This window comes from Carya illinoinensis, chromosome 11 (genome assembly GCF_018687715.1).
Source record: "Carya illinoinensis cultivar Pawnee chromosome 11, C.illinoinensisPawnee_v1, whole genome shotgun sequence".
Taxonomy (NCBI): Eukaryota; Viridiplantae; Streptophyta; class Magnoliopsida; order Fagales; family Juglandaceae; genus Carya; species Carya illinoinensis.
This window is the reverse complement of record NC_056762.1, coordinates 5,360,076-5,387,558: the sequence shown is the minus strand read 5'-3', so window position 1 is coordinate 5,387,558 and position 27,483 is coordinate 5,360,076. Positions and strand designations below refer to the sequence as shown.

The 27,483-nt window shown below is 36.1% G+C and overlaps 2 protein-coding genes across 3 annotated transcripts; one reads left to right on the top strand and one right to left on the bottom strand.

Moving 5' to 3' along the window:
• The first annotated feature begins 6,745 nt into the window (after positions 1–6,745).
• Positions 6,746–10,783, top strand: LOC122281671 (putative DNA glycosylase At3g47830). 2 transcript variants are annotated; one of them, XM_043093396.1, is made up of 4 exons: positions 6,746–7,257; positions 7,687–7,902; positions 9,886–9,942; positions 10,012–10,783. In XM_043093396.1, exons 1-4 carry the CDS (start codon positions 6,865–6,867, stop codon positions 10,240–10,242), a joined length of 897 nt encoding a protein of 298 aa, XP_042949330.1. In that variant the 5' UTR covers positions 6,746–6,864; the 3' UTR covers positions 10,243–10,783. The 2 variants fall into 2 exon arrangements, with proteins under 2 accessions (XP_042949330.1, XP_042949331.1); XM_043093397.1 differs by having other exon boundaries at positions 6,747–7,257; positions 7,702–7,902.
• Positions 10,784–11,011: 228 nt separating this feature from the next.
• LOC122281670 (peroxidase 65-like) lies at positions 11,012–12,495 on the bottom strand. Its single transcript, XM_043093395.1, has one exon. The coding sequence runs from the start codon at positions 12,262–12,264 to the stop codon at positions 11,284–11,286; it is 981 nt and encodes a 326-aa protein (XP_042949329.1). The 5' UTR covers positions 12,265–12,495; the 3' UTR covers positions 11,012–11,283.
• Positions 12,496–27,483: the final 14,988 nt, after the last annotated feature.

Here is a 27,483-nt window from a genome sequence, read left to right as displayed (position 1 = left end):
GACCACCGATTCATCAATGACCCTTCCGAACGATTGACAATGTTCAGTTTTTTATATTCATGATAAAATGTGGTAATTCTTTCCCACATTTACGTAGACTTTTAATCAGTAACCCTTATCGCATCGATGCTAATATTGAGCCAAGTTGAAACGAGGAGGTTATCCTCTTCAACAGTGAAAGATGCACCACGTTGAACTTTTTTTTATGTGTGCCTCTTTTCACCGTCATTTGGAGTTGCTTGGACTACAAGATTATCATGTTGCGTTGGGGTGCTATTATAACCTCCTCCTCCACTTTGCAATAGAGTGGTGAAGAAGGGGTCATCATTATTGCCCAGATGACTAACACAAGAGGGGGTGTGAATTGAGTTGTATTAAAAAAATAATAATTATAAATCAAATATATAATATAAAATATAAACAAAATATGAAATAACAATAAATATAAAGAGTAAGGGTAAGAGAGAAGCAAACTCAGTATGTTAACGAGGTTCGGCCCCACTGCCTACGTCCTCGCCTCAAGCTACCCCTTGAGAATTCCTAAATTCACTATTCAACCTCCTTCATGTGGAGATAGAAATCTATTACACCTTTGAACAACACCGCTACAAAGGATCCGTGTAGAACACCCTCTACACTTGCAATCACCTTACACGTGGTGATTCAACTATTCTCCGTGTAGAATACTTTCTACACGCACAAGGGTTATACACACCCTTTTTCTGATACAAAAGCTGATAGTGGGTAGGTTATCAGAAAACACTCCTCAATGAGTGAAATAAGAACAATACAGCGCAAACTATATCTCTCAAAATGAATAAAGAAAAAGGCTCAATGCTTAGAGAAGAGAGAATGAAAGCTTTGAATGAATGTTGTATGCTCTTGGTGTTGTGAATGTGAAGCTATCAAATGATCTATTTATAGGCATATGAGACTTCATATTCAAATTTAAAAAGATTCACATGTCAAAGACAATATCATTCACTTTTTCAAAAAATTCAAATAAAAGGTTCTTATTTTTCAATTGTCAAAGACAACATTATTCATTTTTTCAAAAAAATCAAACCTAATCTTTTACTTTTGGCATATGACAAAATGAGCGCACTTTCATTTTAAAAAAATTCAAACCTAATCTTTTACTTTTTGCATATGACAAAATGAGCACACTCTACTTTTCAAAATTTTCAAACAAAATCATCTACCTTTTGTATAAGTTTAAAAAAACATCAATCACTTTTGAAAATATTCAAATAAAACATGCACATGTGAAAGATGACAATCAATCATATTTAATATTTTCAAAGTTCAACCCTTTAATCAAGGCATGCACATGCAAAAGATGACAATCAATCATTTTTCAAAATTTTCAAATTTAATTTTCAAAAATATTCATGCACATGTGGAAAATGTATTTTAATGCTTTATGATAAAATATTAATTTTGAGCATTAATCCTAATTTTGAATTTTGAAGAGATTTACAACATTACTCTATAATTTTAATATGAACTTGTTTCCTTCTTACTCATGCTTGTTTCCTTGATGTGCTTGACTCCATTGTGTAGACAACTTGAGCTTGAGACTTCTTTATTCTTTGAATACATTTGTTATCATCAAAATCCATGTGTAAATATATAATTACACAAAACTTGAAATCTTGGGTTCAACAATTATAAAAATGTTCCTCCATCCTTGAAAAATATTAATATTTCAAGGAGTCAGAGAAGTTGCCCAATACTCAAGTCTTATATTAAATCCTCAGCATCAAGATGCTGAGAATCATAAAGCATCTCAACATCATAATGTCAATCTCAGTTCATATATCATTTTATGTCAATATCATTTTGCGTATGATCCAAAGGAGAACAGCCCACATGGAGATCAAAGGAGAATTTCAAAATTGATACAACCAAGACATTATCATGTTGGCCAGAAACAGAGAGTTTTGAAGATTGAGTTGGTCACTACAGAAACTTGATGTACGCAGTCCCATAGTTTGACTATAGCAAAAAATCAACATTCCAAAATTTCAACTCAATTTTGCTACCATGTTATCTAGTACATTTTGGGTTACCAGTAATGCCTCTTAATTTCAGTAATAATTTAGACCATATACACCAAAAAAGACCTTATATTTCACCTGCTGTATTTTCTATCTGCAGCAAAATTGATGGTGTAAAACATAGTTAATGGAAACATAAAAGTTACAACCAACTCTGAAGTGCTATACATCATATGTCAATTCCACCACTTGTGGTTCTCGTTAATAAAAAAGGACTCAAGCATATACCTATGGGGCCAGAACTTTAGGTCTTCTTCCGATGGTTTAAGTAGTAGGTCAACGAAAGGTTTGCCATGGGAATCATTAGGGTGCAGAGGAGGGTTATTATCAATTATAGAAATGTTGTTTCTTGCAAATCCATGCTGTTCTAGAGATCCGCCGTTTCCAAACTTCGTAAATGATTAAAATAAGAAGCATCAACAAGAAAATTTTATAGTCAAGCATGTACGCCAGAATAATTACAAGTACCTGTGGGAAGAACATATAGCAATCCCCAACTACAGATGTGACATAGCTAAACACATTGAAGAAAAATTAAACAGACAAACAACACTCCAAACCCAACAATGTCAAGCAACAACCCCAAACAGGATGATCAAGCAACGTCAAACAAACCTTCACAAACCAAGCACTTCCAGATTTTAAAGGAGAACAAATTTCTCGCCCAAATGCAGGAAAAATAAAAACAATAATGCCAACCAACCGTTTACCATTTCATCTACAAAAAAATAAAACCTAAAACCAAAAACTATGCATTTCCCCAAACAGACGGTACTTGTACTGGCAGATTCGTGGAGCCTTCGGCGTGAATAGGGTATCAGAAGTGATGCTGAGCAACTCGACCTGGTTGGGAAAAACAAGGCACGAAATGGATCAAAAAACATGAACATTTCATTGGCAATCGGAGAAGAGGGAGAGAAGAGGGCTGAGTTTTGTTCGGAGGAATACTAACAGAGAAGAGGGAGAGAAGAGCGAGGAAGAGAGAGGAAGAGATACTTACTTTGGACAGTTCGGAGACAACGGCGTCTGCTGAAGAGGGCGAACACTGGACTTGATTCACGGCGGCTGCTGAAGAAGAAGGGCGAATCTGAGCAGTTCGATCGGGAGAAAGAAAGAGAAAAGTGTTGTTTGTTGGGGGAAAATGAGAAAACGAGGGAAAAGGGAGAGAGTGGATAGTGTGAAAAATGATAAAATACTCTTTCGACTCGATACAGTCCCTCGTCAAGTCTGGAGAGCAACTAACAAATACTGTAGCGTTTATGTTAAACTTTCAGAATTTGGCGAGGCCATTGCAGCCAATTCGTGCCTCAATTATAGTTATTTTAGACTTACAATTGGCAATGGCTAGGCCATTGCGGATGCTCTAATACATGTAATTATATAAGTCTAAAGTGTGCAGACTATGGACAAGTTATTTGAAAAAGAAAAATAATATTTTCATCGTGAAATACGTAAATATTATATAATTATTTTTAAAAAATAAATAAATATAAAATTTATATGATGAAAAAATTTATATTTTTATGATGGATTCAACATTTTTTCACAACATTTAAACATACAGACATTAATATTGTATCTAATATTATTTTAAATAATTTTTATCAATCGTACCATAAAAAGAAAAAAAAATTATTGCGGACAAGAAAAAGCAAGAAAATGTCTCAAAATTTAAAGGATATATCTTTCAAACAAAAAAAGGTGTTGTAAAATTAACTTGGATGGACCCACCATGACATACTCGAACACAATCATGAACAAGTCTTAAGCTATGACTATTCACTTTTTTTTAAAGCTAATTAATTCTTAATAATTAACTATTTTAGGCAACCATGTGTAATCCATTTATTTTACAATCATAATATATGGGACTGACCCATCACATGGCTTTGGCAATAAAGGTTAGAGGGGCACGCCAATTGAGAATTCAACATTTTTAGAGCATTTATATTGGTTTCATCAAAGTCATTTTTAAAATTTAATAAAAAGTATAAATTTTTCATAAATTTAAAATCTTCCTATCCATAATCCCACATTGGATTAGCCATTGAATTCATTAAAATAATAATATAATATTATTTTTTTAATAATAATTTTTTTTTCATATTTTGCAATTAAATCTACTATATGTACATTAATAATTTAATTTGATATTTAAATTATTGATTTCCAACTAATTTTTTTCCTCAAACTAATTACAAACAAACACATTTTGCTAACCATTCTTCTGCCTAACAATCAAATATATAATAATTTAATGAACAACAAACACATATAAAATTTGTTCATCCAAGATAAAATATTATATTTGAAACTAACTACAAACCACCATTCTTTTCTACCTAAACTTTACGTCTACAATTCTATCCTCGATCAAACACATTCATTCCACCATACACAATACCCAACATTTATATTCATAATTCTTCAAACCAACTTGTAGATGTAGCTAACCGTTCTTTTGCCAAGATTTTTAGATATAGCTAATAGTCTTGGATTAAACCCTATAAATATATCCATTCTTTAACTACTTTCCACTCATCAAAAACTAATATTTCTTCTTCCAATTCTTCGCATTTTTTTCTCTTAGTTCCCTATGGATCCCTATAGCAATACTCTTTATATGTTAGATGAAGATTATTTTGATCATGAGGATCTTATTATAGAAGCAATGGCCCTACATAGACAACGACATGTAACTCTCAGAGCATCTTCTTCACGTCGTCCTAATTCTCAATAAACAAGGCAATATAATTTAAAAATGACTGCAATTGAAAAAAATAATAGAACACAAGACAGAAAAGTTTACAGAAAACCAATATAAAAAAAACAAAAAAAATAATATAAATAAATGACTGCAAAACATATCCAAAAAAGAGAACAAAGACAGAAAAATAGTAGCACATACAACGTATTTGGCATTAAACAAGGTAATACAATTCAACTTTTAACAACTGCCACAAATGATTGCAAGTGAAAAAAATAATATAACACAAGACAGAATAGTTTACAGCAAAATAGTATAAAAAAAATAGAAAAACAGGGTTGGGGAGCTAAATGTTTGATCAACAAGCTTATTCAATAATAGGGTTTCCCTAAATTAAGCAAGCTAGTTATTATTTCACTATGTCAAAAATGAGCTTCAAATAAATTGGTAGACAAAGGCTGGAATTCAGCCTTAAGTATGGGAGCATATAGTTGAACATGTTACATTTGTCAAACCTAAATTCGAGGAGGACGGATAACTAGTGTTGAAACATATATACTTCACCATGGTTTATTGCATTTCTACTTCGCAGTTGAGACAGTCCTAAAGTTATAAAAATGGTTTATTGCATTTGTACTTCACTATATAAATAGTGTTGAAACATGGTCTGAACACAATTGAGATAGTCCTGAAGTTCTAAAATTGATTTATTGTATTTCTACTTCACTATATATATAGTGCTGAAACATGGTCTGAACATAATGTCCTTACCATTTTTCATTTGCATGTTTTGTTCTCTCATACATGCCTTTGTTGTCAAGACTTTTAGACTATTTTTTACTTTAAATTGGCCATTTTTTACAGTCTCATATTCATATTAAAAAACAATTTAAAAAACAAAAAAACAGAAATAAGGAATCGACCTGTACTGAGGTAACATATTAGATGTTTCCAAGCACATCACTAATCATGTGGTTGGATAGTATAATGGACTTTAAAGTGGGTAAAGAGTAATTTTCAAAACTACATGCTGCAAACTGATGGACCCACCAAGACATACTCGAACACAATCATGGACAAGTCTTAAGCTATGATTATTTACTTTTTTTTTTTTTAAAACTAATTAATTCTTAATAATTAACTATTTTAGGCAACCACGAGGAATCCATTTATTTAATTTATTTTTCCTCTTACAATCATAATATATGGGACCGACCCATCACATGGCTTTGGCAATAAAGGTTGGAGGGGCACACCAATTGAGAATTCAACATCCTTAGCCCACCATTATAGCCTCCAAAGAAAACTCGGTTTTTTGGTATTTATATTATCTTTTTGTTTGTAATTTTTGTATTATGAAAAATACCATAAGTTCATAACCGATAAATTTATGTAGGTGCGCATGAATAAAGTTTACATACCAAACCTAGTTACCTAGCATACTTTTTTTTCTTAAGCAAGTAAATTTTTATTAGAAACGAAAAGGATGATACATGAAGGGGTGAGTTTCCCAATAAATGCCCTTAGCCTACTTTTTAATCTATTGGAACTATGATATGGTGTTCAAACTTGTATATAGAATGACCCTATTTCTAAAAGGAAAATATTAGTATATTGCTTGAATTTATTTCCTTATTTTGATTGTTTATATATTTAAATTTTTTTAATTTTTTTAAGAGAGTGATTTTTAATGTATTGATATATTTTTTATTTTTAAAAATATTTAAAAATATTAAAAAAAATTAAATTTATGCTAGACGACAATACCAACAGTCCGACAGCCCTACAATCACTCGATTCAGTCCTTACAAAATGTGTGATACAAATTGACCCTCCAAAGCAGAAAGACATCTGAGATTCACATATTTTGCGGTCATGGAAAAGCCCAAGTGAAAAATGCAGGCCCATCTTTAGATAAAATTAATTTCCAAATTTATGGCAAAATAAAATGAGGAAGCTTTTTTCTTTAAAAAAAAAAGTAAGCTTTTGCCTACGAGAACATGAACAGCCGCTGTAATCGGCAGCAGTGAAATTCACCAGCTGACTTGACAATCGAAGTACAAAAATAAAAAAAAACAAAGGAACAAACAGCAGACAATGCAGAAACCCCGCAAAAGGAAGCAGCCTGAGGTCCGCCAGCCGCCCCAGCCTCGAATCAAACCAGCCAGACCCTCCATTTCCCTCGGCAAACCCCCCAACGACCCGTATCCGACCCACCCTCGACCCACCCCAGAAGAATGCCGAGCCATACGGGACGACCTGTTGGCCTTCCATGGCTTCCCCCAAGAGTTTGCCAAGTACCGCAGACAACAACCAAATTCTTCTTTCGATCAGGCTCATGGTTTTCTGAAATCAGAGCTCTTAGATGGGGAATCCAAGGAGACGGTTTTGGACGGTTTGGTTAAAACTGTCCTCTCCCAAAACACTACGGAAGTTAATTCTGAGAGGGCTTTTGAGTCTCTCAAGTCTGCTTTTCCCACTTGGGAAGATGTATGTAAGCCTTTTTGTTTGATTTTTTCTTCAATTTTTCTGGCTTGGTCGGCCATAGGCATTGGGATTGGGTTTTATCTGTTATGAATGAATTTCCTCGAAGTTTTAGGGTCTTAATGAATCATGGTAAAAGTAGTGCTTTAGGAGATTCCTTGATCGTGTTTATAGAATAAATTGTTTAACGAAAATGAGTGATGTAGAACAATGTGGGCTTTTCTATTCCGTTTTTTAACCTAAATGTGGTTTTTGAAGAAGTTATTTTTATTTTGGCTTGATAAATGTTAGTAAATTGACATTTAGGTTGTATTTTCTGAAAATATATTTCAAGGTTCATCTTTTGTTTCGGCCTGATGGTTATTGATGGATCACGAATGCTTTGGACTATATGGGTGTTCCTGAAGCTACTTTTTCTTTGGTTTTGAATGATAGTCGTGTTTGTTCAAGGTCCTTGCTGCTGAATCCAAATGTATAGAAAATTCCATAAGAAGTGGAGGTTTGGCGCCGACCAAGGCATCCTGCATTAAAAATATACTGAGTTGCTTGCTCGAGAAAAAAGGCAAATTATGCTTGGAGTACTTGCGAGACTTGTCGGTTGATGAAATTAAAGCTGAGCTCTCTCAATTCAAAGGGATTGGCCCCAAAACGGTAACTGTTGTTTTGATTATCCTTTTATATGGTTCATGCCTGCTTGAGTTTAAACCTTCATGGCGTTAAGAACATTGGGACCTGTGTCTATTTTTAATAAGAAGGTATGAGATGGCTTATTAATGGTCCAATTTAATGCTTTCTTTCACTTCCTTTCATGCCCTATTGTTCTCCTGTTATTGTATTGTTGCTAACATTTTCAAGTGCACATTTTCTGGTGACTGAAATAGTTTAACGTCTGTATTTTTGTTGTCCTATGTGGTACTAAGTATCCTTTTCAATTCCCTGCTGCAATTACACTTTAACCATTGCCTGCAGTAAATGTATGTCGTTATGTACATTTTGGCCTGATTTTGGGTTGTTAGGGGCTCTCTAATATGAGCTAGGTGTTTTCTTGTATACGTTCAGTGTACCTAGTTACTTGTATGATATATATAATATCAGTTTGTCTACGTACAGGCGTCTAATGTAGATGCCGTGCAGTCAGTCAGGCCACGTCAGCTGATATTTAAAAAAAAAAAAAAACAAATGAATATGAAAAGGGGAAGAAATGGGATTGAAACCCATTTCAGTGGTTTGTCGCTTCTGATGGTGCGAGAGATCAAAACCTTAGCGCGACTCTTTTTCCTTGTGTGGGACTGTGGGAGGAGCGATCGATCTGTTGAGATTTGTTGTTGTGGAGGAAGAGGGAGAGAAAGAGAGAGAATGGTGCAGAATAGGTTTTGCAGTCTCAGGTTGGGAAGACCAAGGATGGGAGGCCATCAATGGGAATGGTATACAGCAGCGTTTTTGCTAAGGATGGATTTCCGCCTCTGATTGAAGAAATGCATAGTTGCTGGGATGTGTTCCAGTACTCATTCATTTAGAATTCTGTTTGGTAGTTGAGGAAAAAAAAAAGGTCCGAGAAAAGGAAATGGATAAGACTTTTTTTTTCTATGATTTTTTTTTTTTTTTATGATTTCAAACTTCAAAGTAAGAAACAAAGAAAAGCTGACTGCATGAGTTTGTTTTATTTGGATTTTAGCGAGGACAAATCTAAAAATAAACAACTTGTTCAAAATTTGTTCTTGAGGATTTCAAGTGCATAGATGATGAATTTTATTATTTTTGTGACGGTGGAATTAAGGATTTCAGTTACTTTTTGTTGTAACCGAACTAAATCATGCTGTAAGATTTTATTTTTAAGAGATTTTTTAAGAACCATGCTAAAATGGAAGATCTGGTTCTGAGACCAGTTCTGAGAGAATGGTGTGGAATCGAAAGGGAAGCAGAGAGAGGAGGGATCTGAGGAGAGAGAAAAATAAAACGGTGGGGAAAGAGGATTAACTAAACAGTGCATTAAGAATTAATCCATGTCAACTGCCGCTTACGAGGCGCTTATCCCCGCCGACTGCATCCAGCTTTTTTTCATATAATATTTTTACTTATAAAAAAAATTTACTTGTGTTGTATATAACGTCCTGTGATATTTACACTTGCCAAATTTTCGCTTCCCAATCGTGGCAAAAGGAGTCTTGATGTGATAAGTCGGGGTATCAAGTAGTGTCACTTTCTAAAATCATGATGCTCTATTCTCAACTTCAAGGGTCCGGGGAATTTCTGTGAAGTATCTTTTCAGAATTCTATTGGAATACCAATTAGATTTCCTTGGTTTGTTATTTGGTCAATTTTCAGTAGCACAAATAAGTTGATTAATTTAAAGAACTTATTTTTGCGGATTAGAATCCGCTTAAAATGAAACAGAGGTATTCAATTGGTTAGAGTACTGTGATAAGCATAATAATGTAGTGTAATGTGACACAAGATATTGGACTGGTTAAAATCTTTCATGATTTTATTGCTTATCTTTCTATATCAGAAATGATGGTAGTTTCTGATGTAGTTATATCTTCTGCTCTTTTCATATCTCATATTTATTCACATTCACACATAATTTTTTTCCCCAGTTGCATCAAAATTTCACAATTATGAAATGGTTGATAGGTGGCTTGTGTTTTGATGTTCCATCTTCAGCAAGATGATTTTCCAGTGGACACACATGTGAGTACCGTATTTCCCTAACTGCTTTTGTGCTGTGGGATTCACATAATACTCAGCATGCTTATGCAGGTATTTGAGATTGCAAAGGCCATTAGTTGGGTACCAGCTCTGGCTGATAGGAATAAGACATATCTTCATCTCAATAAACGGATCCCAAATGAACTCAAGTTTGATCTGAACTGTCTTCTGTATACACATGGTAAGCTCTGCCGCAGATGCACCAAGAAAGTGGATAAGCAGCAAACAAAGGAATCCCAGGATAACCCGTGTCCTCTATTAAAGTACTGCAAGAACTCTTAGTATGAAACCAAGTAACAAGTTCAATCCAAGGTTTTTAATCTGAAGCCCTTCATTGATCCTAATCTATTGTTTTGAGAGTTTTGTGTCCAAAAGGATTTTCCAGACTCGGGCGTTGAAGGCTCACGAATGCCCATAAGAAAGGGCTGAAAAAGAAGAATGTGGCTTCATGCAAAAGAGTTGGAGGCGCTCGAAAGTCTCGACACACGAGTCACGGTTACTTCATTTTTTATGGCTCTTGGTCATGGTTTGTTTTCATGTTTTCTACAAGAGGTAACACAATACAAGGATCTCGGAGGTGGGGGGCGCTTAAATTCCTTGGGTGGAGACCAAAACTTCCACGGCGGTGCATATGATGTTATCAAAGCCCATATAACTCCGGCTTGGAGTGAACAATAAAGCTGAGGGACATTAATAGAAACATTTTTGAGTTTTTCTTCGATTTTATTAACAATATAGAGAAACCTCAAGTGGTCCTCAACATCGTTCTTGCTTGCTGCCCGTGGACGTCAACAGGCAATTTAAATTGTTATATTTATTTTTATTGACTTCTTCTCTCCCGCGTGCACATCCTAACGTAAAGGGTAAGGTACTCGTGGTACTGAAACTGAATTTCAACTCACTCATGAAGATGACAACCTCAACCAAAACATGTAGCAGCCTTCCTTTCCAGATGAAGATCGATGAGAAACCTTTCCCTCCTTTCATCACTCGTGAATCTCAATACAGATATTAACGTTAATTATATTTTTAAAAAATACCAGCTATAATATATGTAATGATAGCATAAATATTATATAGTCATGAGCAGACCGTCAATATCATGATGAAACACATCTACCAGATCATCACATATATAAACACATACATTATGCATATACCAGTCCGAAATCCGAAAAAAGAAAGAAAGAGGAAACATCAGGCAAAACAATTAACAAGGTCAGAAATTAACTTATCTCTTTTGGTCACAATGGCCATGGTTATCATCATCAAGACCAGACCATAACGTACGCACGTACGTACATGTCTTTAATTGATATGATTTTATGCCTTGTGTGGCCTGTTGAATGCATCGCACCTGTGTCTGACCTCTCCCTGTGGACCAGTCTTAACTCCATAAACGCTAAGCTTCTCCATTGCATGCGAAAATTCCTGGAAGAACATTGTCTGGTCCGATGCGTACAAATCTACGATAGGCCTTGTCCTCGGGTCCGTCGCCAGTAAATGGTCCGAGGTCAACAGCCCCAGTCCCCTCTGCAGATTCTGGAAGTACATGTTGTCGAACTTTCCGGGCGTCATTACGTCGTTGAAAGCAGACATTGTGTGGTCTTTGGTGTAGTTTGCACAAGTTTTCCTCAATGCGACGGCAAACTTGGGATAGATTGCTGGGTCCGTTGGTGTTTTTTTGCTGTAATTGAAAATTCTGTCGCTGAATTCCTTGCAATGAGAGAATCCAATGGTGTGTGCTCCACTTAGGGCAACTATTTCTTTTAATGTAAAGCCTTTGTCGGCGAACATCTTGATTATATGGGTCATGGACATGTTCGTTCTCGGAATGTGTCCTTCGACACGCGAAGCTAGGGAAACGAAGCCATCCTTTCGACCGAGGCTAACAGGGTAGAATGGGCCGCCGACCATGGTGATAAGGTCGCGGGTGGCTTGAGCGAGGATGTCGGAGCAGGAGACAATGCCAGGGCAAGCGAGCTCGAGAGCAGTCTTGGCACGGACAATAACGTCAAAGGCATCGCCTGCGAGGGAGAGGTTGATGTCGGCATCGCGATCGGCCTTGTTGAAGGAATTGGAGGAGATTAGGACGGAGGCGTCGCAGCCCTCAACCATGCAGTCATGGAAGAAGAGACGAACAGTGCCGGCGGCGGTGGTGGGGCTAGCGATTTGCTTGGTGGTCACTGCTTCGCGCACGATTTTGTCAAAGTCGGGGCATTTTTTCTTATAGTAGTCGAGGGAGAGCTTGGATTCTGAGAAGGGAATGGAGAGGAAGAGAAGGAAAAGTAAAGGAAAAGCCATGGCGAAAGAGAGAGATGGAGAGAGATAGATAAATATATAGATAGATAGATAGATAGATAGATAGAAACCTGCTCTCCTTTCTTCAATGGAACCTCCTCAGGAGGGAACTGGGGAAGAAAGAGAAAGCTTGTTGTCTATGCATTTCAGCGAAAAGTAGAAAAACAAAGAAGCTGGTAAAAGTGGTGCGGATGGGAGAGGTTTTAGGGGTAGATTTGTTTGTCAAATGAAGATCAGAGAGTACGTAGGAGTGAGTTTTGTGTGTTTATATGGGAGTGCTATTTTTAGCATTAGGGCTACGTTGTTGTGGGTTATTATGAGAATGAGGGTGTTATTTTTGCATGGCTTTTGTCTTTTGTAAAGGGTAGAAATTATATCTGCCATTTTGAGCGTGGACTACGCTGGATCGAGAAGCCGATCGATGGTCCACGATTACCGCAAATATATCTTCTTTTAACCATCTCCTAGAATTCTATACATCAGAAATAATACTATGCCCCTCATTTGTAGTGTTCTAAATAATTGCTCATGTATTTTTAATTTTTTATTTAATAATTAAGAAAGTAATTTTTAATATATTGGTATATATTTTTTTATTTTTTAAATATATTAAAAAATATAAAAACAAAAGAAAAAGTAAAAATCTCATTTTGTACTTAAACGACACGCTCAACGGTTATTACTAGGCAGCAACTGAGTATTATTCATCATTTTTTTCATGTACGTATTAGATATATAATAATTTTATATAATGTGAACATTATTAAAAAATAATAATACTTTTTTAATATTTTTTAAAGTAATGTCAGAACATCTAAAATAAGGAAAATAGACATACATAAAATGTCCTTCAATTAATTAATAATTATCAAATATTTGTGAAAGCATTTATCAGTAATATTGTGCTAGCTAGCTAGTCCAATCCTAGCGTTTAAACAGGCCGATATATTTCATGTGAAGGGGTGTATTAATTAGACTCTAGGAGAAAACACTAGGAGGTCGATTTAAGTTTTTGAAAAATTTTGGACTTCAGACTCACACTTTTCACATTATTTAAATATATAATTTTATTCTTTTATTCTCTTTTATTATACACTTAAAAAATTTTGATATATCAAGTGTGAGGCTGTTGTGTAGAATAACCTTACTTTTTTTACCCCAATGGTAACATTGAATTAATTTCATTAATTTTTTTAATGACCGAAAATAGCTCCATTCAAAGAGCAAACATTATTAGAGTTCAATTATACAGACATATCAAGAATAAAGACTCACTACAATATAAATGACTTTTTCTGGTGGAAATTTTTGCCAGGTAAAGGGGTACAAATCGCCCATACTCACTTTTCCCGACAATTTACATCTTGTTGCATGTTCGTTAGTACTATTCCTTCACTTCTAATCTATTGCAATGGAAGTAAAAAATCATCGCCGCAAAAAGGTTAGATTTCTTGGCCATTTTTTTTTTGTCGCAATTAGTCCAAAATATTGTCGTAATTACAAACTATGATTCAGTTAAAAATCGTTGGAAAAAACTTATTCCGACGATTTTCTACCGTCAATAATAGTAGTAAAATCGCTGCGAATATCTATTCCCAATGACTAAGAACACATCGCTGGCACTATGAATTTTGTTATCAAAACCCTATTGCGGCGATGAGTTTTCGCCACCAATATGCCTTTCCAAAGGCTTTTGACATTGCTAAAATTGAGTTTTCGGTCTTAAGAACCCCATTGTGGCGACGAGTTTTCGCCGTGAATGGCTGTTTTCAACGTTTTTTTGACATCGTTGCAATTGAGTTTTCGATTTTCAAAACCAAATTGCAGCAACTAGTTTTTATCGTGAATGGCTCTTTCGAGCATTTTTTTACATTGCTGCAACTGGTTTTTTGGTTTTCAAAACACTATTACAACGACACAATTTTGCTGTGTTATGGTATTTCCAGCAAGTTTTGAATCATTGCAAATACTAATTCAAGGTTTAAAAAGCTTTTACCGTCGCTCTTTTTTCATCGCCAATGAATAAAAAATCACTGAAAAATTAAAATTCCAGATTCATTTCCAGTATTCTTTTCAGTATTCCCACATTTATGTTAATTTTTTTTGAAGGAAACATAGAAGAAACACTTCTGCAAATTAAGAAATGACATTCATTCATTCAAATGTGCCTAATTCACATGATCAACTAATCCATCAACAAATATAGCTGAGACCATTTGCATCTAATTTAATAATTTCTTCAAACGTCAATTCATCCAAACTCATATGCATTTATACACTGGGGTGGTACATTTTACTCATATCAAATACAAACTGAGCTACTAATTAAATAATAGATAAACATCACTGTTATAACAGATTTGAGGACTCTACTATCACTAAAAATAACTGCTAGCAAGTGCCGCACTTCTATTTAAGTGGGACTTTTCTCCTTTTCATCGACATCATCACCGGCATTTAAACCATTCAACATATCACCTTTGATTGAGAAAGGCGGCGAACACAAAGATTCATCTCACGCTACTACTACTCAGCCCAAGCTTGAATGGCCATATCACTCCGCTGATCAAAAACTCTTCTCTTTTACATGAGGTCAGAACATCCATGTTTGAGATGCCTGATATAAGAGTGAAATGGCTAACCATTACTAAAGCAAATGAACTACATGACAAAGACGTACACGAGGTTCATTTTTTTTTTTTTTGTTTGAATGGAAGAAAAAGTGAAGACTAGGATTTTACAATATCTTGCAAGTTTAGTGGTGCCTTCAATTGAAGCTAGCATTGAACCAGAATAGTTCAAGTTGAGATTTTCAACAATTATCTCTTCTTTTTTCTTAGAATTGCATAAAGTATCTATAGGGATTTTAATGCAAAAGCACTTCATTGGATTTGATAATTAATAATGTATACACACACAGAGAAAAACTCAAGTATAAGTAATGCTGCTACCTAGATGTGACTCATAATTTTCAACAACAATGACATTGCCTAGTCTCATTTATTTTACAGAATGATGCAGCTTTTATGGATCCAAATTCCACAGCAATATCCATTCTATATAAAGCATTAATCACTGTTATTAGCTGAAACCCAGTAGAGAAAAATTTATCAATAATTTACCTCTACTAATTAATGACAAATCTCAAGCTCATTGGATTCATTCAATGTTAATCATGTGCGCATTAACTTTTAATGAAACTAGCGTATGTAGTTTAGAATTATAAGCGTCCACTTGGCACATCAATTCATATAAATTGATGTAGTTTGACGTTATATGATGTATTATAATTTTTTTATTTTAAAATAAATTTAATATATGACATCAAGATTTTAATATATGACATCGATAAGTCAATAGTAAATTCATTTTTATGAAATCTCTTTATATATGAATATGAGAACTTCAAGAAAGAAACAAAAGAAAAAGAGATTTTGATAACTCATCATTCGATACTTTTCATTTTATTTCTTGTTTTTGCATTTTTTATTTGTTCCTTCTTTCCTTTTCTCTCTTCTTAATTTTCATCCTTTCCAACAAGCTAATCCTAAAGTTTACAGTTAAATAAAATGTGTATCCACATGGCAAAGTCACCATGTGATGGCTATGCATATCATTTGCAATAACTTTTAAAAGATGTATGATTCTAAAAAGTATACATTTTGATCATACCATTCTCAAGAGGATAAGTATATTTGTTCTTACAAGTAAGAAGATAAATAAAAATTAGTAGTCAGATAATCTGGTGTAAGTTTTTTTTTTTTTTGACAAGTTATGAAGAACATGTTGATGGATAATCTGGTGTAAAAATAACTATATTTAAATGCTCTTCCAAATATACCACAATCTTGCAGCTATCTAGGATGATAATAAAAAGTCCTGCAATTTAGGCTTACAACTAATAAATACTTGAAAAATCATTTGGAGCTTAAAATGGTAGAATATGTACACATAAGACAGTTGACATACCATAGTTGAATTTTTACTGTTTTTAGGATCAACTGGACCCGAGGAGATCGCATCCAAGATCCCATATATTTCAATATTTCCACCAAAGTTATGCAACATACACCTGATGGCCATTAAGGTGATCAAGAAGTATACAAGACATAAAACAGAACACCTGATTAGAAAAGAATAATAATACAAGATAATCATGAAACCTCAGTTGATTAAAATCTATAGTAGGTATAACCTAGAGAAAAAACAAGTTAAGAATAGCATACGAAACTTCTGAAAAGTTGAGAGCAAAAACATTCAATAGCTAGTAAAGGAAAATAACACAAATAAAGAGACTTGGGATGCATAGTTGAAAGTTTGTAAACAAATGCTTCTACCTCGAGAAAAAAATTAATAAAAAAAAAAGGCAAGGAAACGCGCGGGTCCAAATCAACTGTTTATCTTGCTTGCTTTAAATTTCATATTCTTGCAAAAAATAATAAAAAAATCAGGATAAGGATACCAATAGAATACAGACAAATGCAGAAATGTTCATCCGAACAGTTTGGGCCAAAAATATTTGCTTACTCCGAGATAGTTGACTTGTCTCAATAATTGGCTACCCAATAATTAGCTTTATATTAATTGCAGATATAATTTATTGTTATTAACATAAAAAACAAACCTATCCTCGATGAAGAGTGTTGTCTCACTTCAAAATAAAGTAAAACATGATCCCAACCACTCCTATAAGAAGAAAAAAAAAGAGTGAATTGTCCATATAATTTACTCTCCCCATGATGGCTCAAAAATCTATGCATCCGCTTGTTTCCATACATGCACAATTCAATTAATGTGAACAACAAAAGCTCACTCAAATGACAAAGTTGTGAACTTTTTTGGGAGTTGGGAAGGCTAACTCATCACTATACCAGGCTTTATCTTTAACATACTGTTTGGACTTGTCGAGATATTTTTCAAATAGTTACATCTATCTATATTGTACTAGACTATCAAATATGGCCTCACGGGTAAATGGAGAGCTAGGTGAACCATGACATTGAAAAAAGAAAGAGTCAATATCATCTCTAATTTGCATACAATGGTGACAATATTAGTTTGGAGCTGGGATAGGCGATTCACATTCAGTGTTCGGGTGCACAACTTTTTGAAAAAAGTACTAAGATCAGTCAAAGCCAATGCAATGTCACTTCTTAGGTACCCCCAACAGCAATGGGGAGTAGTCTTTGAAGGAAAACATGACAGTTATGACTTTTCAACATTGAGATTTTGCAATCACGTAGAGAAACACAGTTCAAGATATTGGAAGCGAACCCATCTAAAAATTTGATATTGGCCAGCCACTCACAAAATTTAGTCCTTTCATCTCCGTGTAATGTGTGCAGTGCATGTGGCATTGTTACATGATTACCTTTACGCCTCAAATGTAATTTTTTTCTATAACCCAAAATCTCCAGGTCACGCCATAAATTGATATTATCTTTATTTTTTCTTGGAATGTTCATTAAAGTGAATAAGATATTATCGGCAATATTCTTCTCAATATGCATAACATCTAAATTATGCCGAAATCGAAGTGTTAACCAATAAGGTAACTTGAATAATATGCTATACTTTGTCTAGTTTAGCTCTTCAACAGTGCGTTTTCTCTTCTTATAAGATTTATCAAACTGAACATCCCAATCATCTACAATTGAGTTTGAATATCGTCTCCTCCTATATCTCTTGGTGGCATTCGATGATCTTCTTTACCGTTGAACAATCATTTCCTTGTTCTCCATATATGATTTGTTGGTAAGAAATATTGGTGTCCCATATAACAATATTTTTGGACTTATTTCAACCAGTTGGAGTTTGTGTTGGCATTACAAGAAGAACAAGCCAATTTTCCCTTTATTGACCAGCCATAGAGATCATTGTAGACAAGAAAGTCATTGATTTTCTACAATAAGGCGGCATGCAACATAAACATTTCCTTAGTTGAGGCATCATATGTAGGTATCCCATGTTCCCAAAATTCAAGCAGTCCATCAATCAATAGGTACAAGTAAACATTGATGTCATTCCCTTGTGACTTTGGGCCAAGAATAATAAGAGATGTCATAAAGAATTGGTCTTTCATGCATGACCATGATGGCAAGTTATACGGGACAAGGATCACTGGCCAAATGCTATGGGGTTTAGCCAAATTGTTGAAGGGAGTGAAGCCATCACTTGCCAGACCAAGTCTAACATTGCGAGAAACCGCAACAAACCAACTATGATGTTCATTAAATTTCTTCCAGGACTTAGAGTCAGCCGGATGTCTCATACTAGTATCTTTTATCGCCTATTGCTCTTTATGCCATCTCATATCACATGCTATCTTTGCAGACATAAAGAGAAGCTGCAATCTCGATTTCAATGGAAAATTGTGCAACACTTTTTGAGGTATCACATTGACCTGTGTGTATTTGGCATCCATCTCGAAGCCTTACATATAGGGTACTCATTAAGAGCGGCATTTTCCTTCCAGAATAAGATGCAGTTGTTGGAGCACGCATGGATTTTATGGCACTTGAAACCTGAACCATGCTCCATAGACCTTGACTTCTCATATGATTGTGGCAAGAGCACATCAGGAAAGACAAATTGCAATAGGTTAAGGAGCATATCAAATGCCTTAATTGACCATCTACCGATTGATTTGATGTGTAACAACTTGACAATGGATGATAGTTTTGAAAATTTTGTACACCCGTCGAAAAGAGGATGTCGGGCATCTTCTAGTAGCTGGTCAAAAGATGACGCTGGTGAAGCTTTAGGTATTGGTGGCCTATTTGGTGCAAGAGTGCTGTCTTGGGGCACATCAACAAAGGTGCCTGTCTGAATATCATCCAACATATGTTGCATGTCATTGATGTAATCATCTTCTAGTATAACCTCGTCATCAATATCATCGTCACTAACATTAAATGTTTCCTCCTCTCCATGAAATATCCACTGGGTGTAATTTGGATTGATCCATTTGATAAATAAATGAGTTTCCACCTCAAATATAGGCAGCCACAGATTGTTAAGGCATGTATGGCGTGGACACCGAATGCAATCCCTTTCACCTACATGGTTTCGTGCTTGTGTGAGGAAGTTGTTAACCCCTACGATGTATGTAGGTGATAAAAGTCTATCCGGCTCGTTCATCCAACTTTTATCCATCTAGAAAAGTTCACAATGGACAAACTTATTAGATAATCAGAGACCGTCAATTTTCAGAACGTTCATCAAGTCACATTTGAAAAGTAAACTCAGTGAAAATGAATAAGCGTATATGGTCTCATTAATTGAATGATGGAGCAAAATGAAGGCTGCATATATTTTGAAAATGTGATTAAATAAGGTTGGTCAAATAATGCAAACTGTAATATCCGTAAGGTAGATTGTGGAATAGTACTACATGCTTTATGGTAATGCCCTGACGCATAAAATGTGCTCTGAAAATGGTTGTGTAGTGCAGAATGGACTTCAAAAGGTGGATGATGTTCCCATGCTTATACTAGCTCATTCTGAATCTAAAATCAGATGTTTTAGAGGAGGTATGGGTCTTATGAGGGGTATTTGGCACAATCGTAACAAGTTGGTTTTTGAAGATAAATTCACTGGCCCTGCATAAGCTTATAATGCAGCTGTATAAGTTTGTAAGGCCTTCAGAGAAGCTGTGCAGAGGATAAAAGTGACACCAATTGATGTAACAAAACGTACATAAATAGTTAAGTAGAAGACACCTAATTAGGGGTGGTTGACAGTTAATTTTGATGCTACAATGGATGTTCAAAAATAAAAGAGTTGGGCTGGGATTCATAATTAGAAGCAGTTCTGGTGAGATAATGGCCGCATGTTGCTTTATCTTAGAATGAATTTCAATGTTGGATCGAGGAGGGCGCTGAGGAAATTGTAAATAAGGTTATCTCAAGAAAAGTTTGTAATGTTTCTTCATGAATGAAAGTTCATTATTATATTCTTAAAAAAAAAAAAAATTCATATATATATATATATATTTTGAAAAACTAATCTCATTAATCAGGGTACCATTAACAAACTTCAACTCTATGGTCTTATGAAGCATAGAGAAATGTGATTACATCAAATCTGAAATCATAATAGACTTAATACAAGGAGGACATGTTTCAATGTCATAGACGTCTTCAGCTTCCTCAAAGGCAGCTTTTGCTAGTTGGTGGGCTACCTTGTTTGCTTCTCGATAGATGTGAGAAGCTGTCCACTTGATGTTTGAATTTAGCACTTGTCTTGCATCTTCAATTAGGCAACCCCCAAGCTCCAATTCAGACCTTGGATTAGCAACAAGTCCACTGCATGCTTAGAGTCACCATCTAGACAGACCTGTTGCAGTTCTAGCTCTTTGCAAAACACTGCAGCAATTAGTAGTCCATAAGTTTCAACATTAGAGGGGCATCCTTTGAGAGACATCTTGGCATGAAGAGTACCTATGATTTGTCCTTGGAAGTCTTTGACAATCACTCCTATGCCAATTCACCCCTCCCTTTCTTTGACTGCCGCATCCCAGTTGAGTTTGAACCAGTTCTTTTTTAGCTTTGTCCATTTATGGATGATTATAGGGGCCGTCTCATGTTCTCCTTTTGATGCTTTGAGAGAATCTTTGTAAGCTGAAAACTCATCTGTTGCCCGCTGGAACACTCTTGTGGGGTGCATGAAATCTTGACCATGAAGGACTTCATTCCTCCTGGTCTAGATTCCCTTCAAGATGATGGCACTCTTCTCCAACTCTGTAGTATCTAAGGTCTCTACTAGGATTGACCATATATCAAAGAAGAGATCACTTTGGCACGACACTTTTTGAATCTTCTTGTTGCTCTGATTCCATATATCCTAAGTAGCAGCACAACTCCACAAGGCATGACCCGATGTCTTAGGGTCTTGTTTGCAAATGAAGCATGAGCTATCATCCACAATCTTTCTTCCTTTTAGGTTTCCCAGGGTTGGGAGTGCCTCACTACAAGCTCTCCATATGAACATTTTGACATTTGGAGGAATTCTCATCTTCCAAATGCTCTTTCACATTTGCTTATCCAGAGCTCTGCTAGATGGTTTTCCTTCCAAGTCATCCTCCAATTGTCTATGGAAATGGTATCCACTTTTCACTGAGTATTGTCCATTAGAAGTAAGTGGCCATACCAGCCTGTCTTCCCTCCCTCCTATGCTTATTGGTATGACTTTGATAGCTTCAATCTCCCTTGCTGAGAATAGCTCCTGAAGGAGTGGGTCATTCCAAATTTTGAGGTTTGCATCAATGAGATCACTGACCTGTTCACACCAACAGTCAGCTAGTCGAGGTGAGATTACCTTGTAGAAGGGGAGGGAAGGAACCCAGCCATCGTTCCAAATGTTTACATGATTGCCATTACCTACCCTCCACAAGAGACCTTTTTTTAGTATCTCCAAACCTGCATGGATGCCTCTCCAAGCAAAAGGTGGCCCTGAACCCAATTGTGCATCTAACAACTCAGTCTTACAGAAATATTTCTGTTTGAGGATCCTTACAACTAGGGATGTTGGATTCTGTAGAATTCTCCACCCTTATTTTGAAAGTAAGGCTAAGTTGAAACTCCTGAAATCTCTAAAATCAAGCCCTCCATTATCTTTGCTATGACTAATCTATTTCCACTTGATCCATTGAATTTTCGAGGTGTCCTCATTGTAGCCCCACCAGAACTTCCTGATTAGCTGATTCAGCCTTCTTGTTATGGAGATTGGAAGCAAAAAAGCTTGTAGCACTGCTTTGAGGAGAACTTCTTTGCATGCTGTAGAGAGGTACTTTGATTTCCAATTTGTCACATGGGCCCATGTTCTATCAATAAGACCATGGACTTCTGCAACTTTTCTTCTACCCACAAATGCTGGTAACCCTAGATATCTTTCAAAGTTGCTGAATGAATTGACCCCTGCCAACTTCATTATTTGGTCCTTATCATCTTGTTTGGTATTTTTGCTAAAGAAAATGGTGGACTTTTCTTTGTTTAGTACCTGCCTTGATGCCTTCTCATATACTGTTAGGATATTAAGCACATTAAGGAGCTCCTGAGGGGTTGCTTAACATAAGAGAAGGTTATCATCCGCGAAGAAAATATGATTAATTGAGATGGGGCCTCTTCCTATTGATGCATGTGTTATCATGCCAGATTGTTCTGCTTGATTCAATAATGCAATGAGGGCTTCAGCATACATAATGAATATGTAGAGGGACACATGATCACCTTATCTAAGGCTCCTTGAAGGCCTAAATTTTCTTGTGGTTCCCCATTAATCAGGATCGAGTAGGATACTGAAGTAAGGCAGGATTGGATGAGCTTGATCCAATGAAGGGGAAATTCCATCTTTGTCATGACTGTTTTTACAAAACTCCATTCTACCCTGTCATAAGCCTTGTTTATGTCTAGTTTTAAGGCCAAACATCCTCTTTTGCCTGTCATCCTTGAGTTCATTGAGTGAAAGACTTCGTAGGCAACTAGAACATTGTCTGAAATGAGTCTATTAAGCACAAAAGCACTTTGATTTAAGGATATAAGATTAGGAAGTATTCCTTTCAATCTGTTGGCAAGCGTTTTAGAGACAATTTTGTAGTTTACATTACATAAGCTAATGGGTCGATACTCAACAAGTTTCTTTGGGTTTTTTACTTTTGGAATGAGTGAGATATACGTGTCATTAACCTCTTACAGTGAACCATCTTGATTGCGGACCTGAAGAGCAAATTTATAGACCTCCTTACCCACCACCTTCCAATGTTTCTAAAAAAATTAGGCTGGGAGCCCATCAGGACTAGGAGATCCTAATGGGTTCATTTGGAAAGTTGTAACTCTTACCTCTTCCCTAGTGAAGGGATGGAGGAACCATTGTTTCATTTCAGCATTCAATTTAGAGTTCATTACACCTAAGCATTCTTTGAATCCAGAGAGGCTAGATGTATTAAAAAGGGAAGAGAAGTAACCTGTGAATACCTCCCCTATTTCATCTTGCTCAAAAACTGTCCTCCCTTGTGGGTCCTCAACACTTTTAATAGCATTTGTCCTTCTTCTTTGAGATGCCTGTAGGTGAAAGTAACGTGTATTTCGATCCCCAAACTGCAATCAATGTTGCTTTGCTCTTTGGCGCCACTTTAGTTCCTCTGCAGCCACTGAGTTTTCCACCTCTTTTTGCAGTTGATTCATGGTAGGGATATGGGAGCCAGTGCCAGTTTGTTGGAGATGTCTTATCTTGTCTAAAGCTTGTGTGGTGGCCTTGTGGTTGTTCAGCTTGTTTCCCTATTGCCACTTCTGTAGGCCTTTTTGGCATAACTCCAGCTTTAGTCTCATAGTTCCTGCACCATTCCCAACTCTATTGAGATCCTTCCACCCGTCAGCCACTATTCTTTAGCACTCTTCATTTAAATCCTAGGCTGCCTCATATCTGAAACAATGTCCCATTCTTTTTCTACTATAGCTTGGGTTTTGTTTTGTAATATGTAAGGGAGAATGGTCTGATTTTATTGCTGCTAGTACATTGCATGTTGCATTGCTGAACATCTTATTCCATTCCTTGTTTGCCATTGCCCTGTCTATACGCTCTTTCGTGAACTCCCTTCCATTTTTGTTGTTTGACCAAGTAAATTGTGGACCCTGAGAATGAATATCATTAAATCCACAGACTTTTACTGCTTGTTTGAAAGTTTCTATTTGGTTGTAGGGTCTTGTAGTTGCGCCCTGCTTTTCATTTTGATGCAAAATCTCATTGAAGTCTCCTGCACAAAGCCAAGCCATGGGAGAATGAGGTTTTAACATTTCAAGTAAAGTCCAGCTACTTTTCCTTTTGACAGTTACAGGATGGCCATAAAAGCCCGTGAATTGCCATGTATGTCCAGAGTCCTCCTCTTTTATCAATGCATTAATGTGCCATTGGGTATAGTTGATGATCTTGACCTGCCACTCATCCTTCCACAAAAGGGCAATTCCTCCACTCAGTTGTGAACTATCAACTGCAAAGCACCCATCCATCTTCAACTTCTTCCTTACTTCCTTTAGTCTTTGTTTTCTGCTCTTTGTTTCCACCAAGAAAACTAAGAGTGGGCTCTTTTCCTTAGTAAGTTTTCTAAGGATTCTAACTGACCAAGGGTTCCCAAGCTTTCGGTAGTTCCAAATTAAGAGACTCATAGATGATGGCAAGGCTGGAGGCCAGCCTCTGCCATTGGTAGTTTGTTTTCATTGTTCCCCACCTTTCTCATTTGTCTTTTATTCTCATAACCCTGCTCATTGATATGTCTTTTGAGGCTCCCTCTTGTTCCAGTTTTTATGGATCTGTTTGAGATATCTACTAAGGCTTTACTACTACTAAGTCCAACATTGGTAACCCTCCCTCGAGCAAGCCTTTTCCATTTCCTACCCATTAGGCCCTCATCCTCCTTGGTAGGTTCCCTATATGTACTAACATGAGGGTTGCTAGTAACTAGCCCCTTCCAATTGACCAGTCCCTCATGATCTCCATCTAGTTTAGTTTTTGTAACCTGTTCTGCAATCTGCTGAGTTGTTGTTACCTGTTCTACACCCTGCTGAGTGTTTGCTGTGTCAGGGTCCAGGTCCATACTTTTTGCACGTGTAGTGCCTTGAGGTTTAAGGTCAGCTTCCAGGATGATTGCCTCTTGAAGGTATGGCATCTCTTGCACTATTGGGAATTGACTTTCAAGGTGTTCTCCATTGGGAAAGTCAAAAGTAACATCTGTATATATAGTACTCATTGGGTGATGGCTTCCTGGTTTCCTGCTGTTTCTTACCAACTTGAGGGTCTTGTTCCAACTTTCCCGCTACAGTCACATCATGCACGTCTGAAGCATGTTCCTGCGAGACAATCTGGTTTCCTGACATTGGCTCTTCCCTTTTACCTTTTCCACTTCCTCCTTGTTGCAGTTGGTGGTGGTTTCCACCATGAGAGCCACCATACTTTCGACTATCGAAGATATTGGTTGTGCTCTAAGCCAAGAGCCAAATTGTTGGGGATGTTGCCCTCAGTCCTGTTGCTCGTAATGCTACCTCATGCAGTTCTTTCCTTTATGATAGAGAATCCCACACTGGAAACAAAAGCTCTGTAATCTCTCGTACTTGAAGGAGATCCAATGTCGTTGGTCCTCAACCATCATCCATTTTCCTCTCAGTAGGGGTTTGTGAAGGTCTATAGCTATTCTAACTTGCATACAGCGGCCCCAGGCACGTCCATCAGACTCGGTTTCCACTCTAATGACGTGACCAATAGAGACCGCTAGCTCAACACTGATGTCTTCTGTCATTGTGACTAGGGGAAGCTTGTGCATTTGCACCCAAAATGGCTCAAAACGAAATTTGAGGCTATTAATGGACACTGAACCATCCAGCTCTAGCAGGGTTAGTAGGCTCCGATCAAAGAACCAAGGTCTCCCACTTAAGACCTTGTCTTTGTCGTCTAAATACTGGAATTCAATCAAGAAACATTGGTCACCTAATTCCTTAAATCTTACCCAGCCCTCCAACCGCCAAATTTGAGACATGGTGCTTCTGAATGCCCCACTGTTGACATTTTTCTCAGTTAGAACTCTTCCAACAATGCAATGCTTCCCTTTCATATTTCCATGTTCGAGCCCCTCCTGCTTGATGTGGAAGCAAAAGCTTTCTTCTGTCGAGCAGTTTAACCTCTCCTAACATTTGGCTAGCTCCTCAGCCTCCATTACTACAGAAACACTTGACAAGGAACAAACTCACAAGAAGTGAGACCAAAGACCTTTGTGGAAGGCAAAGGCACTGAAACCTTACTTTGTCTCACGAGAGCAGAAAAGGCACTCAACAATTAAAATTTCCATATATATTAAGCTGGTGCATGTGCTTAAAATATTTCCATAGAAATTAAGCATACAAATATATTTATTAGACAGACCAATAACAATCTTCCATTTTATACTTAATAAATTGCCATTATATATGCTCCTATATATGAGTACTCCATTATACATCCCAATTTAACACTAGCCATTTGTGAAAAGAAGAAGATCGCTCCCTTCTTACATAAAGGCACTATGCTCTCAAGTTCAAAAAGTCAAAGACAAAACTCCATTTTTAATAGAAGCAGTCAATGTAATTTTTTCGACATTAAAAATCTTTTTATTGCAATTTTTTCGACATTAAAAATCTTTTTATTATACTGGCAGAAACAAGTCAAAACTACAGGCAATGCTTCCATGGATATTATATGAAATAAAGTCCTAATGATTTATGTATAAATGATTGGAATGGATAGTTGGTATTATATAAAAGATATTGGAAGGCACATATATGTAATCACACATATATGTACCTTCCAATCCTTACCCATTTTAAAAATACAGACTGCCTTGGAGAAACCAAGGTAGAAACTAGAGATGTATTGGTTTATTACTTAATCAGAGGTCTAAGGTCAAAATGGAGAAGGAAAGTCGGGAAATTGTGTCTTAAGACATACATGAGTGAAATTACGAACCATTTAAATAAATGATGAGTATACCTAGAAGTTCACTAATAAGATGAGATAGATTGGTATGATAATGGGCCCTAAAAATGAAGTAACTTATTATATATCACTAGATATATATATATATATATATATATATTTATATATATCTACTTATTTATTGCTTGCTAGTGTTGGCACTAGAATTTGGTATTATTTGATTAAAAATGATTATTTTTAAGATAAATGTGGGAACACATTGTTGGCTTTTATGTAACATGTGTCGAGTTCCTTGTTTGTTTCCATCATGAGCTTGTTACTTGCGAATAAAAGAGATCTAAGTGATGGATGCCACCTATTGTAGTTTTGCATATATCATGCATGGTTGTAATCTTATTATGAGAGTTGACATCATTAACTCTAGTTGTTTTCCTATAAACTCTTGCACTAAGACTTTGCCATTAATTTGTTCGATGCTATATAGGAATAATTTGTTTATTCCAAGTAATCAAATGTTAATTGTACTTTGGTCAGGGATTCCCTCCAAATAAACCAAATTGATAAGATCTCATACAGAGGTGAAATGGGCAAGTTAAAAAAAAGATGGGATATTTTTGTCTGTTTCTGTTTGCAATGACATGTATGTATGTGTTTCATTGTTAGTCTCCCTTATATATAATTAATGGCACCAGTCGTTTGATCTATGTCAACTCAATTTGTGAAATATTTTTTCCAAACTAAACATCTAGTATAGGTACTAATAAT